This window comes from Dermochelys coriacea, chromosome 8, assembly GCF_009764565.3.
Source record: "Dermochelys coriacea isolate rDerCor1 chromosome 8, rDerCor1.pri.v4, whole genome shotgun sequence".
NCBI classification, from domain to species: Eukaryota; Metazoa; Chordata; order Testudines; family Dermochelyidae; genus Dermochelys; species Dermochelys coriacea.
In genome coordinates, this window is record NC_050075.1 from 98524361 (window position 1) to 98541097 (window position 16737).

Below are 16737 nucleotides of genomic sequence, written 5' to 3' on the forward strand. Positions count from 1 at the left end.
CAAAACCGCATTAGCTTTTTTCACAGCCATATCACACTGGCAGCTCATAGTCATCCTATGATCAACCAATACTCCAAGGTCCTTCTCCTCTTCCGTTACTTCTAATTGATGCGTCCCCAACTTATAACTAAAATTCTTGTTATTAATCCCTAAATGCATAACCTTACACTTCTCACTATTAAATTTCATCTTATTACTATTACTCCAGTTTACAAGGTCATCCAGATCCTCCTGTATAATATCCCGATCCTTCTCCGAATTGGCAATACCTCCCAGCTTTGTATCATCTGCAAACTTTATTAGCACACTCCCACTTTTTGTGCCAAGGTCAGTAATAAAAAGATTAAATAAGATTGGTCCCAAAACCGATCCCTGAGGAACTCCACTGGTAACCTCCCTCCAACCTGACAGTTTGCCTTTCAGTAGGACCCGTTGCAGTCTCCCCTTTAACCAATTCCTTATCCACCTTTTGATGTTCATATTGATCCCCATCTTCTCCAATTTAACTAATAATTCCCCATGTGGCACGGTATCAAACACCTTACTGAAATCTAAGTAAATTAGATCCACTGCATTTCCTTTATCTAAAAAATCTGTTACTTTTTCAAAAAAGGAGATTAGGTTGGTTTGGCACGATCTACCTTTTGTAAAACCATGTTGTATTTTGTCCCATTTACCATTGACTTCAATGTCCTTAACTAATTTCTCCTTCAAAATTTTTTCCAGGACCTTGCATACTACAGATGTCAAACTAACTGGCCTGTAGTTACCCGGATCACTTTTTTTTTCCTTTCTTAAAAATAGGAACTATATTAGCAATTCTCCAATCATTCGGTACTATTCCTGAGTTTACAGATTCATTAAAAATTCTTGCTAATGGGCTTGCAATTTCAGGTGCCAATTCCTTTAATATTCTTGGATGAAGATTATCTGGGCCCCCCGATTTAGTCCCATTAAGCTGTTTCAGTTTCGCTTCTACCTCTGATATGGTAATATCTACCTCTATATCCTCCTTGCCATTGGTCATGCTACCATTATCCCCAAGATCCTCTTTAGCCTTATTAAAGACTGAGGCAAAGTATTTGTTTAGATATTGGGCCATGCCTAGATTATCTTTAACCTCCGCTCCGTCCTCAGTGTTAAGCGGCCCCACTTCTTCCTTCTTAGTTTTCTTCTTATTTATATGGCTATAGAACCTTTTACTATTGGTTTTAATTCCCTTTGCAAGGTCCAACTCTACTCGACTTTTAGCCTCTCTCACTTTATCCCTACATCTTCTGACCTCAATTAGGTAGCTTTCCTTGCTGATCCCTCCCATCTTCCACTCCCTGTATGCTTTCTGCTTCTTCATAATCACCTCTCTAAGATGCTTGCTCATCCAGCTTGGTCTACAACTCCTTCCTATGCATTTTTTCCCCTTTCTTGGGATACAGGCTTCCGATAGCTTCTGCAGTTTTGATTTAAAGTAATCCCAGGCCTCCTCTACCTTTAGATCCATAAATTCTTCAGTCCAATCCACTTCCCTAACTAATTTCCTTAATTTTTGAAAGTCAGCCCTTTTGAAATCAAAAACCCTAGTTGCAGATTTATTTTTGTTAATCCTTCCATTTAGTTTGAACTGAATTAGCTCATGATCACTTGAGCCAAGATTGTCCCCTACAACCATTTCTTCTATGAGGTCCTCGCTACTCATCAAAATTAAATCTAAAATGGCATCCCCTCTAGTCGGTTCAGCAACTACTTGATGAAGGAATCCATCAGCTATCACATCTAGGAAAATCTGAGCCCTATTATTATTACTAGCACTGGTCCTCCAGTCTATATCTGGGAAGTTAAAGTCTCCCATGATCATGCAGTTTCCATTTGTATTTACTTTATTAAAGACATTAAAAAGGGCTCTATCCATATCCAAATTAGATCCCGGAGGTCTATAGCACACCCCAAGCTAAAGATCACCTGAGCCTCAATTTCCTTAAGCGTCTTCCCCAGCCTAGCATAGTCTCCCTTAATACTTTCCAGTGAGAATCTAGCCGTATCATTTGTTCCCACATGAAGGATAATTAGGGGATTCTTTCCCGCTCCCTTTAGGATCCTTTTCAACCTCAGGTCTACATCCCGCATCTTAGCACCCGGAAGACAGCACACCCTTCTATTCTCAGGATCAGCTCTAGTCTATTCTTCTCAATAAAGAGTCCCCGATCACATAGACCTGCCTTTTCCTGGTGACAGTGCTATTCTCCAGTCTCTCCCCTGTTCCCTCTGGCTTCAAGTTCTTTCCATTCCTATTTTCCCTTACAATCTTCTTCAACCCATCCTGTATCCTCCTGGGGCTCATATTTGGTGTAGTCTCCCTTGACTCTTCCCCTTTTTCTATAGGACTAGCCTCTCTTCTCTTCTTCCTTACCCTTCCATCTTCAACAAGTACCTGCTGAGCCCCTTCTTCATTTTCCAACTCTGCAAACCTGTTCCTAAGCTCTATTTCTCCTTCACTAGCCCGTCTTTTCCTCTGCCTGGTTCTTTGAGTCACATGTTTCCACTGACCACTTTCCTCACCCAGTCTCTCCTCAAAATTCCCCAGCCCTGCTTCCATCTGTGAGTCTGAGCTTTTCCCTTCAGATACCTCATATCTTTGCTCCATCATCTGCTCAAACCCCTTCCTAAACTCAACCAGACTTTCCACCTGCATCTCCAAACCTCGGATCTTTTCCTCCATCAGCTCTATCAGACGACATTTCATGCAGAAAAAACTCTTACTGGTTCCCCCCTCCAGGATCATGTACATACCACAGCTTCCACATCCAGTCATCCTCAATGTCTCTTTCACTACAGGAGTCACTCCCACAGCTGCCTCTGTATCTGTCATCTCCTTCCCACCTAAATCCTGTTAATCTGGGAAACAGAAGCCACACCAAAAAGACCACACCCCAGCAAAAGCAAACCCCAAACAAGTACCACAACACAAACTCCCCTGTTTAGAGCTCTGTTTGCTAGCTCCTGTGCCGCTGCAGCTGTTTGTGCCGCTGCCTGACTGGCTGGCTACCTTTATAGGACCCCTAGTCAGAAGCCCCACCCCCTAAGCAGGGCTCAGCTGCTCTCCCAGCACAAAACCCCTACACACACACAAATACTAAAAATACAAAACCAAGTACAACTACCTTCTCCTCCAACAGAACTCCCACTCAAACTCCCGTTTAGAGCTCTGTTTGCTAGCTCCTGTGCCGCTGCAGCTGTCTTATTTTCCTTTGTGTCCAATATGCTAGATGAATGTCTTAAGTCTCAGTCTAGTAATTCAGAGTTGATATATTTTGTACAGGAAGGGGTCAGATGCCCAGTACAGAAGAAGTCCCTAACCAAAAGGCAAGTTAGATTCTGAGTGCAAAACAACTAGATCACACTTCACTAATCAATGAAGACCAGGCAAACAACAACAGTGGTAAATGACAGTCCAAAGCTATGTTTGAGGCAAAATTATATTATTGTATTAGTAAAAAGAACACTATATATTTAAGATATAAACCAATGCTCACTCTTAAAGTTCTTTCAAATATTATAGTGCTGGGCCATTAGTACTGTAATGGTTATGAAAATAGAGAAAATATGAATTCTAATGCTCTGTTAATAAAGAATTAAAAATTGTAAAGGACAACTTAAATAGTTACAACTCCAGCATTTTGATAGTTATGAATGTTTAATTTTAGCAGCTAGAAAGCTACAATGCTCAAGAAAAACCTTGTACATTTCATAAAAAATATTGATTTAGATATCTTTCATATCATTAACACTTTAATTTTGCAAATTTATCTTTTATACACATACCTTATCCCAAAATAGTTTACAAGATTAAACAATTACAGTTAATATCTAGCTATTATTTAAAAAGGTTAGTGAGAGTTTATTGTAAAGTATGGTACTAGGAGCAATACAAGCAAATATAGTCTATGGGCATGTGCTGAATGGGCTCCTCTTGCTTATGTGACACACTTAAAATAAATTCAGTTTAAATACTCCTTGAAGTTTACTTGGGTAGGACTAGCACAGGTAATTTAAAAAAGTATGACCAATTGAATATCAGCAGCATTAAAATTGTAGCTAAGGTGAAAGTTCAAGATAAGGGGAAATGTAGCTAGAAATAGCTTTTCTTTTATACTTACATTATACAATGTAACTTTATACCTAAGGACTACATCAAAAATAAATTCTACAAAATTCAGTTTACATTTTTAAAAAATGTAATACTTTAACATGAAAGATAGTCACACAGAACTATACCTGTACTATTTGGTGTTGGAATCTGATGGTTTCCTAGTGATGTTACTACAGGCCCAACTGCCAAGGACGAAGGTCGCTGCTCTGATTTCAACAACTGAGAAGATTCTAACAGGTATTTCAATATGTAAAAAGAAAGCAAACACATATAAGCAGCGGATTCCTGCTTTGGTATGGAAGGAAACACTTAGTAGTTTTATAATACCTTTGATAGCCATGATCTAGACAATTGTTGCCATTCTTCAAAGAGAAATATATATTATTTCCTTCTTTGCTATTCATCTTTTGTATTTATTAATCCATGAAGCTGGTTAGAAAGTCTTACTTCCCCCCCCGTCATAGAAAAAAACTCTTTATAATTACTGGTTTATATATTTTCATATTGTATTGTTCCTGCAATATAATGTATCCAAATACGGGACATAGTAAGGGGACTGCCATAGGGAAAAGGAGTAAAGAAGAAAGGAATATACAGCAGAAAGTTAACTCTCTAATCAATAGCTAAGTGTTCTCCGCAAAAAATTGAGATGCATAGTCTCTAAAGACCCCCTTTAAAAAAAAAAAAAAAAAAACAACAAAACGAACAAAGCCAAAAATGCACATCAGTGAAAAAGACTAAAAAATGTATATTTTTGGTTAAGAGTCATAAAGTGCCACAGTTACATGGACTACATAACCCACTTCACAAGCCTGAAGATGTATGCTGATGATAGAACCCATTAAAGAATAAGCTTTCATCCTTTTTTGCAATTGTATACACTTTTCATTCATTCATAGCAAATATGCTAAAAAGAACAAGCCAGTAGCTTAAACCAGCTAAATGTAAAAACCACATCAATATTTTTACTAAACCATCTGTCTGTGTACTGTACCTGGAGGTAATACAGTCTGGGTGGGCATTGTAGTGATCACTGTAGGTTCCAAAGGACTAGGCTGATATACTGCATCAACCGGGTTAATAGTACTCTGAGAAAAAGAAATAAATTAAAGCTTTTTTTTTTTAATACAGTAAAATGTGTTCCATGTATGAAGATGCCCGAATGCAAGACAGCAAAGTCCTGAGAGAGACTTGACATACAAATTGACAGTTGAAGATATGAATTATTTTGCAAGTGTTAATACTTTTTACAAAGAATGCTTAATTAAAATATACTAAACTGAACTTGATGTAAACCTGAATTCTCCTGTAAAGAAGTCTAGTTTTCCAGCTTTAGTTTCTATAACTCCCTGCAACTCCCATTAACAGCCATTGTGTGCACAGAGGAGGAAGTGAGCTTAATTTTTCAGCAAGATCATCAGATATATAAACTATCATTTAGAAAACAAAATATTGTCCAGACTACACTAAGGAACTACATAAAACTGTAAAATCATCACCAGATTACTGAGTATACCTTTGACAAAAAGCATTTTTCATGGATTTAGTGTGTTCATTTCAACACAGGCACTCTGACCCCAACCCAACTTCCATTAAAATCAATGGGAATGTATTAACTTCAATACACATTGGATCAGGTCCTAGCAGAACAAGCATCTCAGAAACATACAATGTAAGGGCCTCTGAGCCAAACAACTTGTATGATTGTTCCTCACTTCACTGTTCTTGTATTTTGTTATATAATATACCTATGGTTCCCTGCCTCTTTATATGCAAATGTCTTGGACTGCTATATTTAGGCTTGGAAGGACTGGCTTTTTATTAGTAAACATCAATCTCATTGTACACACAAACCAATGAAAAAATATTTCTATCGATAATATCTGAAATTTAAAAAAGATAGAAAAAGAAAAATGCTGCTTGAGAACTTAGTAGAGTCAAAATCCAGTGATTTAGACTTTTGAATTAGGATGGTTACAAATGGACCAGTTAATGAATAGTAAAAATAGGTTTGGTTTTCCTTATCTAAGGATATTTACTTTGTGTATTTTGACATGTGATATTGACAATTGGTGTTTTAGCAGTTTGAAAAGCTTTACCTTTTTGAATTTCAATGTCTACTGTCAAATATTTATCTGACAATTTCCTGCAACTGTAAACACTTTTTAATCTAATTAAATTTTCAAAGAATACTTAAACCTCGATATCCTCAATATATATATTATATAAAAAATTAGATTCTGCCAAGCCTAGCTATATTCGTTTTTGTTATTAACTAGGTATGTAAAGGTAAATCCTGTCCCTACCCCAAATATTTTGCTATTTAAGGTCATGCAGATTTTATACCCACAAACTCTGCATGGATGTGCCAGAAAATCCTGATGCTAGACTGGGGTCTAACTAAACAAGGACTAGGGACAGGAGCCAACATGAGATTTCATCCGTTACTATTTTTCTTGCTTATACATGTTTTTCATCCCTTCTTATTCACCTTTATTAATTCTCTCTCTCTCAAAAATCTACATTGCTTACTTTCTCTCATTTATTTAAGTCCAGATTTACCTTTAACCCTGCGCTATTTTCAGACCATTTTCATGGCCCTTAGTGGTGTGTGTTGTGGTTGTTGTGTTTTGTTTTTACAAATGCCCTATTTAAAAAGAAAGATGTTAAAAAAATAAACTACTGCCTAAGCTCATTGCATTTTTTGATGCAGGCTAAATGCAGTAATAGCCTCCCTCTCTTCCCTTTTCCTTATCTAGTGATAAAAGAGTTTGAGGAGTATTAGTTGTGTTAGGTGGCAGTGGACTACTGAAGATATGAAAGTTATTCATATTGAGTTATTTGACTGGCTCAGATTGAAGCTGCTCTCCTCTTTCTAATGTTGAGAAATCTGCAGCTTCTTTACGTTCTGAGAAATTGCTTCTCTAGAGCTAATGCTGATGTAACACAGGATCAGTTTATATGTGGTAGTTAAGAATCCACTGCTACTTTTGTTTACTCAGTTCCCCCTTTGCATTAGGGACACAAAACTATCATTCCTTGAACAGTTTTAAAAAATTAATATAACAAGACCTTTTGGGTATGTTTACACTGCAATTAGACATCCGCAATTGGCCCGTGCCAGCTGACTCTGGCTTGTGGGGCCTGAGCTGCAGATCTATTTAACTGCATGTAGATATTCCAGCTCGGGCTGCAGCCTGAAGTCTGGGACCCTCCCACCTCGCAGGATCCTAGAGCCTGAGCTCAAACTCAAATCCAGATGTCTACACTGAAATTAAACAGCCCCACAGCATAGACATACCCTCCGTGTACATAGGAGCTCACTGGCAATGCATTTGGCTGTAATGTGGGAGAACAAAAAGCAAACATCTAGTTTTCAACACTTTTTCATCTTTCCTCTTCCTCTCATTCAACTAACTTTCCAGTTTCTATATGGAAATCAGTAGCATCGGTAAAACACATTTCTCCCCTTTCAAACAGGCTAAATCTAAATTCAAACCTCATGTTAGATAGAACCTTTAAGAAGCTGTAGCACTAAAGTATAAAATTTAACCCAGTACCTCCAGTGTATTTCCCAACTATGAAAAAACTACTGAACATCATCAGTAGCAAATTTTTCAAGTGAATATTTTGACTGTCACAAAGACTCTTCCCCCTCCCCCCCCAGTAGTAAATTAACTGTCTATTTCCAGGACTGCACACCTGTAAATTTTCATTAATTATTCTGCTCTCCCCCAAGAAATTGCATCACAGCACTGAGTATTTGACAGCTCAGCAACAAACACGGCCCACTGAATTGGAATTTTTATATTAACACAAAATTTCCATATAGGCTGATAATTTGGGTCACAATCCAGCCCCATCTGTTTTTAAACAGGTAAGGTACTAAAGCTCAGTAACCAAGGTTTGTAATAGAAAGTCTAAATCTGAGCAAAAAAGGTACTACTGCACCACTATAACACAAAAGTTGTTCTCAATAAAAGTCTTAGTGTTCATGAGACAATGCTTTATGTAGATATTGCTAAAAAAACTTCCCTAATTAGGCAGAAGATAGAAGCTTTCAAAATGAATAATAAAAAAGTGCAATGACAGTAGTTTGTGTTAGGCTTTGGTGGAATACCCATTACTAAAGCCATTTATGTAGAGTTAAATAGATTTCTGAAATTACATTAGGCTGAAAGTTCCTTTTCAACAGGTCACACCAGGTGCACATATGATTAAATGCGGAAGTATTATCTGTAATATATTTGTATATTATACATATATTTTAAAGAATCAGAATTTTTTACCACAGAATGTTCCAAACAGAAAACTAAATTCAGCCTATAACTAGGGATTTTAACTTCTCAATTTGAGTTACTCATCCTGAATTTCTACTGTTTCACATAGTTGTTTAGAAGTCTGAGATCTTATGTTGGTCTCCATCAAAGATAATTGACATACAATTCAATTCTACCATGTGCGTTATTTCAGGCACACTTGAATCTATTCCTCTACCATGGTTACTGGCTCTCTGAAATATTCCTCCACCCAGTGTTTGCAGAGAGGAAGGTACAGCGAAGCTCATGATGAAACTATGCGAAAGATATGCCACATCTGCCATTAATTAAATTTTGCTTAATCCACTATATGGTCATCTTCCCTAACATTGCCTGTAGTGGGTAAATTTACCGGGTGAGGGATTTACAGTAGAGGACGCATGGTGAGCTTCATGGTTTGCAGAGAAAGTGATGAATAATTACTTTGTCTCAGACCTCACTCAACATCAACCCGGGTTTGATTTACTGCGAAGGCAATAGAGCTTTCTGAACTGGTTTCGTACCAGAGGTAGAATTTGTCCTACAGCATAATTTCAATGGCGTTTTAGAAACAATTCACTGTAGTAATGTGGCCAGCCACATATTATGACACACATTACTCCTGGTGGAATTCTTTATCAGAAAATTAAAAATTTTCACCCCAAAATTAAAAATTCTGCAGACAATATTTTAAAATTCTGCAAAATTCTGTACAATTTATTTGTCAAAACAACAAAATATAACTACACAAGTTTCAATTATTTTGGTAATTTATTTCAAAATACCTTTTATTAAGTATGTCTGCAACAATACAGACAAAAAAAATAGATTCAGGAAATGTTGTTGGGTGTGGGTGGGAGAAGTATGGAACAAGTTGTTTTTTGTGTTTTGGGGGGGAGGGGAGGAGAGAATGTTAGGGAGTTGGAGAGCTTCCCCCATGCACACCCTGGCTGACCCCAAGCCTCCCCTATTCAGTCAGGCACTTCTGCTCCCTCTTCCCCATGTGTCCCTGCAGCCCCTACTCTGTCTCCATATGGCCCTGCAGCATCCCTCCCATTCAGCCTCTGGCTCAATGCTGTTACCCCACTAGCCCCTGAGCCCACGCCCCAGTCTGTCCCACACACTAACCCTTCTGAATCCCAGTTTGTGACATCCTACCCCACCCCCCCAGCAGTCCTGTGTGCCCCACCTTTGTCTGTCCTAACCTTGCTCCACAGGCAGGGTGCTATAACGAACGCAACCAACTGCTGGCTGTTCTGGCGCCACAGTGGCCTCTGGTGGGTGAAAGGCAGAAATGAAGCACTTCTCAGGCAGAATGTATTTTCTGCAGAAAAGAAATTCTGCACCAAACATGAACTCTGTGCATGTGCGGTGGTGCACAATTCCCCCAGGACTAACATACTGTTGAGGACTGTAAAATGACTGAAATTCCTGGAGGTCTTTGTGCCTTGAACATCACTGATTAGAACACTGTGACTTAGCTTGACCAGATTGCATATGCCAAATAATAATACATCCCAGTTCTTTGTGGACCAGAATAGTAGCTGGAATAAAAGGAGGTCCCAACAACTTTTAACAAGCTAAATTAACTAACACTAACTATCCCAACTACAATACTAAACTGAGGAGAACCGGCATGTGCTACACACCCTATCAGGCTGAAAAGGAACTGAGGGCAGCAGAGCCATATTTGTCCTTAGAATGGGGCAAAAGAATGTGCAAGAAAACATGCATGGATTGAACGAGAACTGTTACCAAGAACCTCCAATCCAAGTGGAGAACCCATAGGCATACTACTCGAAGAACTATTATATGGCGTAGGTCTGCAAACAAGCAATTTAAATATTTATCCCAAAGAGTATAACAAATTGAGAAACCAAGCAATTTAAAAACGTCATTTTTCATTATTTCCCTGCCTATCCATTATTGTAAGCAAAAATACCAGATGATAGCGCATCACCAGTGTTTTACATTCTATAATAAATAAATAAATAAATAAAACAGAATGGCTCCGCCTTTGATTCTGTATCCTCTTCAAGGTGCTAACCATAATCTTTAAGGTATTTCATGGGACAGGCTTAGAGTCTGCCTCTACATCCACAAATGCTATTGTTGATGGTACAGTGGGTGAAACTTCCAGTTGGCAAAAACAGTGTTTTTGGGTGTTCACAATTCCTTACCACAAAAGTGATCAGAATGAGCCAAAACCTGACCATTTCCAGAGCACAATTTAAAATCTACTGCCAATGTTTTTTACTGAGTCAGGGAAAGGCTCCAGCAGTGGGGACCCAGGAGGACACTAAATTGCTAAAAACAGTAATGTAGATGTGAGAGGCGCTGCTTGGATATGCAGAGAGCCATGTAGAGCATTTAAGATTCTGGCATGTCTTTACTTGCCTAAGCAGTACCTCACCGTCTACACTACTATTTATATCTGTGCTAGGGATGCATACAATCTATGTACTCTACACACCGCCTTAGTGTAGACCTAGCCTTAGGGTGAAAGCCCACTCTTACTAAAGTCAATGGGAGTTTTGTCATTGGACTTCAATGGTGTCAGAATTTCACCCTTAGTGTTCAATAAGGTGTTTGTTAACACGATTTCTAGTGTAAACCACCCACACATAATTGGGACAGCTATTACTACCACCTCAGACTATAAACAAGTTGTTGATGCCCCTACACTATACCTATGTTGGAGATTTTAGCCAGTGGAAATGCTTACAGACCCACGGTCCACATCTCCAAACCCTCACAAGTACTGCAAAAAGTACTGCTATACGATATTGTGGCATGTCCTCTCTCCTCCATCCCATATAGCAGAACTGTTCTGCTACATTTAGAGCAATATCCCTCCCATGGAGATAGGAAACAATTTCCTATGTATATGTACATATTTAATGTTATGCCATATTTACAACAAGCATTAAACAAAGTCTGTATTTACACTCTCGCTGCAAAGTTCAAATAGACATGTCAATGTAAGAAAAACATTATACAACTGACACACTTTTAGCACCCTCAGATACACAAAAAACTGAGTGAGCATAAAAGCTGGTCTACCCTCTCACCCCCAGAGAAGGTCTCTCCACATAGGAGGGGAAGTGTGAGCAAGCCTGCTTTGCTATTATACCTGACCTGTAGAGGGGAGCCTCAAGCTCCTGTGTAATCAATTTGATACCTTTTGCTAGCACTAAATTCTCAAAGTTTAAAGGAAAAACTAATTTCATCTTCAGATCTAGATCTTCATAACCATTTACTTTCACAATTAGAATAATTCATTTTGTTGGACTGCATCTGCTCTTTATTGTCATGAGATCAAGTCCCAAAAAAGGTTCAAAGTTCTGATGAGCTCATATATAAACACATTTCCAGATCTCAAGCATGTTAACAAGGGTGGGTCTCTCCAGTTTTTGAAAGTGCTACAATAGAAAGAAAAATACATAACTGTACATGTTCTACAGCTTTTGTTGATGTCTACTTGAGAGATTGCCTCGCCCCATGCCATCTCATACCATGGCAGATGAGGTGTTCATTGTGAGGGTCCCTTGGCTCTGGAATTTACTTCCCACTTTGGCTTGAAATACCCTGAGTTTTTAAGCCATCAGGACACACTACAAAAGCCATCAATTTGATAAAGCTTTTGGGGATGGCTGAAGGGTGGGGCTCTAGGTGGAGTGGAATGATGTATACTTTCTACTTACTTATGACTGGTACGTTAAATTTTTCTTGTTGAATTATGCTGTTCAGCGATATTCCTATTGCTTGGAAGCATAACTTTTGTCATGATGACTCAAGCTTGCACACATAATTTTTACGTGTCGAACAGAAATATACATTATATCAAGAGTAGAATCCATGGAAGGAACAGACTAAGGGATCAGAAATTACATTGTCGATTGTAACGAAAAGAATATTCAGTTTTTAGAAATTAAGTTCTAGAGCAACCAGTTCCCTATCAACACAGATGTGATTCATACTCAAACAATGACAAACACAGAAAGAGGAAACAGAAGTCATGAAGGACTGAAAACAAAGATAAACGGGCAAAGTTACATTAAAAATGAGATGGCTGAAGCAGACTTAATAACAATCTTTTTTTCATTTGTGTGTGTCAGATACAAAATACCATGTTGAAAACACCACCCCCTTATAGCATGTGGACCACAAAATATACTCTATTTATAAAGTATGTCAGATTCAACATAATACACTTATTTTTATCCCAACCATTTCCCCTTACATCTGGTTCACATGCAGATTTTAATTTAAGTTTAAATAAACAAGGATACATTCACAATACAGCCACTTAAAAAGGTAAGTAGAAAACCTGGAAAATATTTTTCGTAATGGTAATGATGGATGGCCAACTGCAGAAGCTAAAGTTTCAACAGATAAAAAAAAGGTAACGGAAGCAGTGAATAAGAGAAAGAAGGAAGTTTGTTGTAAATGAGTGGAAATTCAGGTCTCTGTTCACATGTTCTGCAGAAATAAAGGGAGATAAAAGATTAGATTTAAACTTACTATAAGTCCATCTGCGTGCTTCTCCTCATTACTTTGGTCCTTAAGGAAAAATGTTAAAAATATTAACATATCAATCTTTTATAGTTAATCAGTTATGTATTGTGACAATTATACATATTGTATGTTTCTCTTAGGGATGGTTCAACCTGTTTTTAAAAACCTGAAGTGACTTTTGAAATTAGGACTTAAAAGTGTTTGAAAATCTAACCTATCACAACTACAATACATCATAGTTGTTGCCAGCAGGCTTTTAGCATGGCTTCCCTTACTAGCGCAGGTGAAACTTTTCGCCTAAGTCTATAACATAAAGATAAGTTTCAGGAAAAAAAAAAAATTCTTGTCCTCACTATCAGGGGAATCACACTAGCAACAGGCAAACACACACCATTTTAGCTTGCAGTTCTGCTCCCTATGTGGGTAGAGTTTACCAAAATTATCTAGCAACAAGCATTGTAATATCAGCCAGCATAAGCAGCAGACTTTGACTCCCTCAGGGAGCAGATGGCCAGGATCCCCTGGGGGACTAACATGAAAGGGAAGGGAGTCCAGGAGAGCTGGCTGTATTTCAAGGAATCCCTGTTGAGGTTACAGGGACAAACCATCCCGATGAGTCGAAAGAATAGTAAATATGGCAGGCGACCAGCTTGGCTTAATGGTGAAATCCTAGCGGATCTTAAACATAAAAAAGAAGCTTACAAGAAGTGGAAGCTTGGACATATGACCAGGGAAGAGTATAAAAATATTGCTCGGGCATGTAGGAAAGATATCAGGAGGGCCAAATCGCACCTGGAGCTGCAGCTAGCAAGAGATGTCAAGAGTAACAAGAAGGGTTTCTTCAGGTATGTTGGCAACAAGAAGAAAGCCAAGGAAAGTGTGGGCCCCTTACTGAATGAGGGAGGCAAGCTAGTGACAGAGGATGTGGAAAAAGCTAATGTACTCAATGCTTTTTTTGCCTCTGTTTTCACTAACAAGGTCAGCTCCCAGACTGCTGTGCTGGGCAACACAAAATGGGGAAGAGATGGCCAGCCCTCTGTAGAGATAGAGGTGGTTAGGGACTATTTAGAAAAGCTGGACGTGCACAAGTCCATGGGGCCGGACGAATTGCATCCGAGAGTGCTGAGGGAATTGGCGGCTGTGATTGCAGAGCCCTTGGCCATTATCTTTGAAAACTCGTGGCGAACGGGGGAAGTCCCGGATGACTGGAAAAAGGCTAATGTACTGCCCATCTTTAAAAAAGGGAAGAAGGAGGATCCTGGGAACTACAGGCCGGTCAGCCTCACCTCAGTCCCTGGAAAAATCATGGAGCAGGTCCTCAAAGAATCAATCCTGAAGCACTTAGAGGAGAGGAAAGTGATCAGGAACAGTCAGCATGGATTCACCAAGGGAAGGTCATGCCTGACTAATCTAATCGCCTTTTATGATGAGATTACTGGTTCTGTGGATGAAGGGAAAGCAGTGGATGTATTGTTTCTTGACTTTAGCAAAGCTTTTGACACGGTCTCCCACAGCATTCTTGTCAGCAAGTTAAGGAAGTATGGGCTGGATGAATGCACTATAAGGTGGGTAGAAAGCTGGCTAGATTGTCGGGCTCAACGGGTAGTGATCAATGGCTCCATGTCTAGTTGGCAGCCGGTGTCAAGTGGAGTGCCCCAGGGGTCGGTCCTGGGGCCCGTTTTGTTCAATATCTTCATAAATGATCTGGAGGATGGTGTGGATTGCACTCTCAGCAAATTTGCAGATGATACTAAACTGGGAGGAGTGGTAGATACGCTGGAGGGGAGGGATAGGATACAGAAGGACCTAGACAAATTGGAGGATTGGGCCAAAAGAAATCTAATGAGGTTCAATAAGGATAAATGCAGGGTCCTGCACTTAGGATGGAAGAATCCAATGCACCGCTACAGACTAGGGACCGAATGGCTCGGCAGCAGTTCTGCGGAAAAGGACCTAGGGGTGACAGTGGACGAGAAGCTGGATATGAGTCAGCAGTGTGCCCTTGTTGCCAAGAAGGCCAATGGCATTTTGGGTTGTATAAGTAGGGGCATAGCGAGCAGATCGAGGGACGTGATCGTTCCCCTCTATTCGACACTGGTGAGGCCTCATCTGGAGTACTGTGTCCAGTTTTGGGCCCCACACTACAGGAAGGATGTGGATAAATTGGAAAGAGTACAGCGAAGGGCAACAAAAATGATTAGGGGTCTAGAGCACATGACTTATGAGGAGAGGCTGAGGGAGCTGGGATTGTTTAGTCTGCAGAAGAGAAGAATGAGGGGGGATTTGATAGCTGCTTTCAACTACCTGAAAGGGGGTTTCAAAGAGGATGGCTCTAGACTGTTCTCAATGGTAGCAGATGACAGAACGAGGAGTAATGGTCTCAAGTTGCAATGGGGGAGGTTTAGATTGGATATTAGGAAAAACTTTTTCACTAAGAGGGTGGTGAAACACTGGAATGCGTTACCTAGGGAGGTGGTAGAATCTCCTTCCTTAGAGGTTTTTAAGGTCAGGCTTGACAAAGCCCTGGCTGGGATGATTTAACTGGGACTTGGTCCTGCTTTGAGCAGGGGGTTGGACTAGATGACCTTCTGGGGTCCCTTCCAACCCTGATATTCTATGATTCTATGATTCTATGAAATTTAGTTTTAACTTAACATATTGTAAGTCTCAGTTTTATTTAGTGTAAACCTAAAAAGGTATTTGCAGAATATTTCCCCAAATTTCCAGTTGTCAAAGTTATGGACAACAAAAAGAGCAAAATTGACGAAGAACGTCTCCTATAAATCGTATAGAAAAATACAAGAAAAGGCAGCAGTTATATTTACACATTTAAAGAGCATTCATATCTAAAGTGACAATATTGTACTTTTCATGAGCTATTTCTAGATTAAGTAATAGGGTGCCTTGATTTCAATATCTAACAGTTGGCACTCTCTTACATACTGTTTTTACATACTTAATGATGGGATATTAACGGCCATGAGTTTCCATTGGTTTTAATTTAAAAAGAAAACAAAAACAAAGAAAAACCAAACCTCAAGCAGTTAATATGAGCCATTCCTTTGACACAAGAGATTGTTCAGTTTGCTGTTGCCATCTCTTAACATTACGTTTATAAAGAAGTAAAATACATAGAATAACCTACATCTCAATAAAACAGCATAGCCAATACCATTAAATGGAGGGGGAAAGATCCTACGATGCTTGACGGAAGACATTTTGACCAAAAAAAAAAAAAAGCGGGGGGGGAGGGGGGAAAGATACAGAAAAAAACAAATAAACCTTGTACAGTAACTGCAGTTCTTCAAGATGTGTGTCCCTGTCAGTGCTTCACTTTTGATGTGCATGCGCCCTTGTGCCTTTGATCGGCAAGCCACCCTCCCTTCCTTCTCTACTGCCAAGTCCACAGAGGCAGCTCCAAAGCACAGGGGAGGAGGGCGGGTAGTGGAGCACCCACAGGGATACATATCTCTAAGAATTCCAGTTACTGGGCAAGGTGAGTAACCTCTCTTCCTTCAAGTAGTGTCCTTGTGGGTGCTCCACTTTAGGTGATTCCCTAGCAGTAATACTTGAAAGAGGTAGGAGTTTTGGAAGAGTCCATCACTGAAGAAAGAAATGCAATGGCTACTGCCTCATCTTACAGAGTGAATTAGGGCACAGCAGTCAGAAAAAGTGTGCACAGAATCATGTTACAACCCTGCAGACTTCAGCAACAGTAATATCTGAGCAGAGCTATCGAAATAGACTAGAAGTGTGCAGTCAATCTTAAGGGAGGTG

General features: G+C 39.4%; 1 protein-coding gene across 15 annotated transcripts in view; it reads right to left on the bottom strand.

The window, feature by feature from the left end:
- The window catches only part of OSBPL9 (oxysterol binding protein like 9), a 143839-nt gene that overhangs the window by 30734 nt on the left and 96368 nt on the right, over positions 1–16737 (bottom strand). For 8 of the 15 annotated variants that reach the window (XM_038412740.2, XM_043490936.1, XM_038412736.2 and 5 more), the window contains 3 exons: positions 12967–13005; positions 5139–5232; positions 4270–4374 (listed from right to left, as the gene is read on the bottom strand). In XM_038412740.2, coding sequence (XP_038268668.1) covers positions 4270–4374; positions 5139–5232; positions 12967–13005 — 238 coding nt within the window. The remainder of the gene's footprint in view (positions 1–4269; positions 4375–5138; positions 5233–12966; positions 13006–16737) is intronic. The other 7 variants (XM_038412735.2, XM_038412739.2, XM_043490937.1 and 4 more) reach the window with 1 other exon arrangement.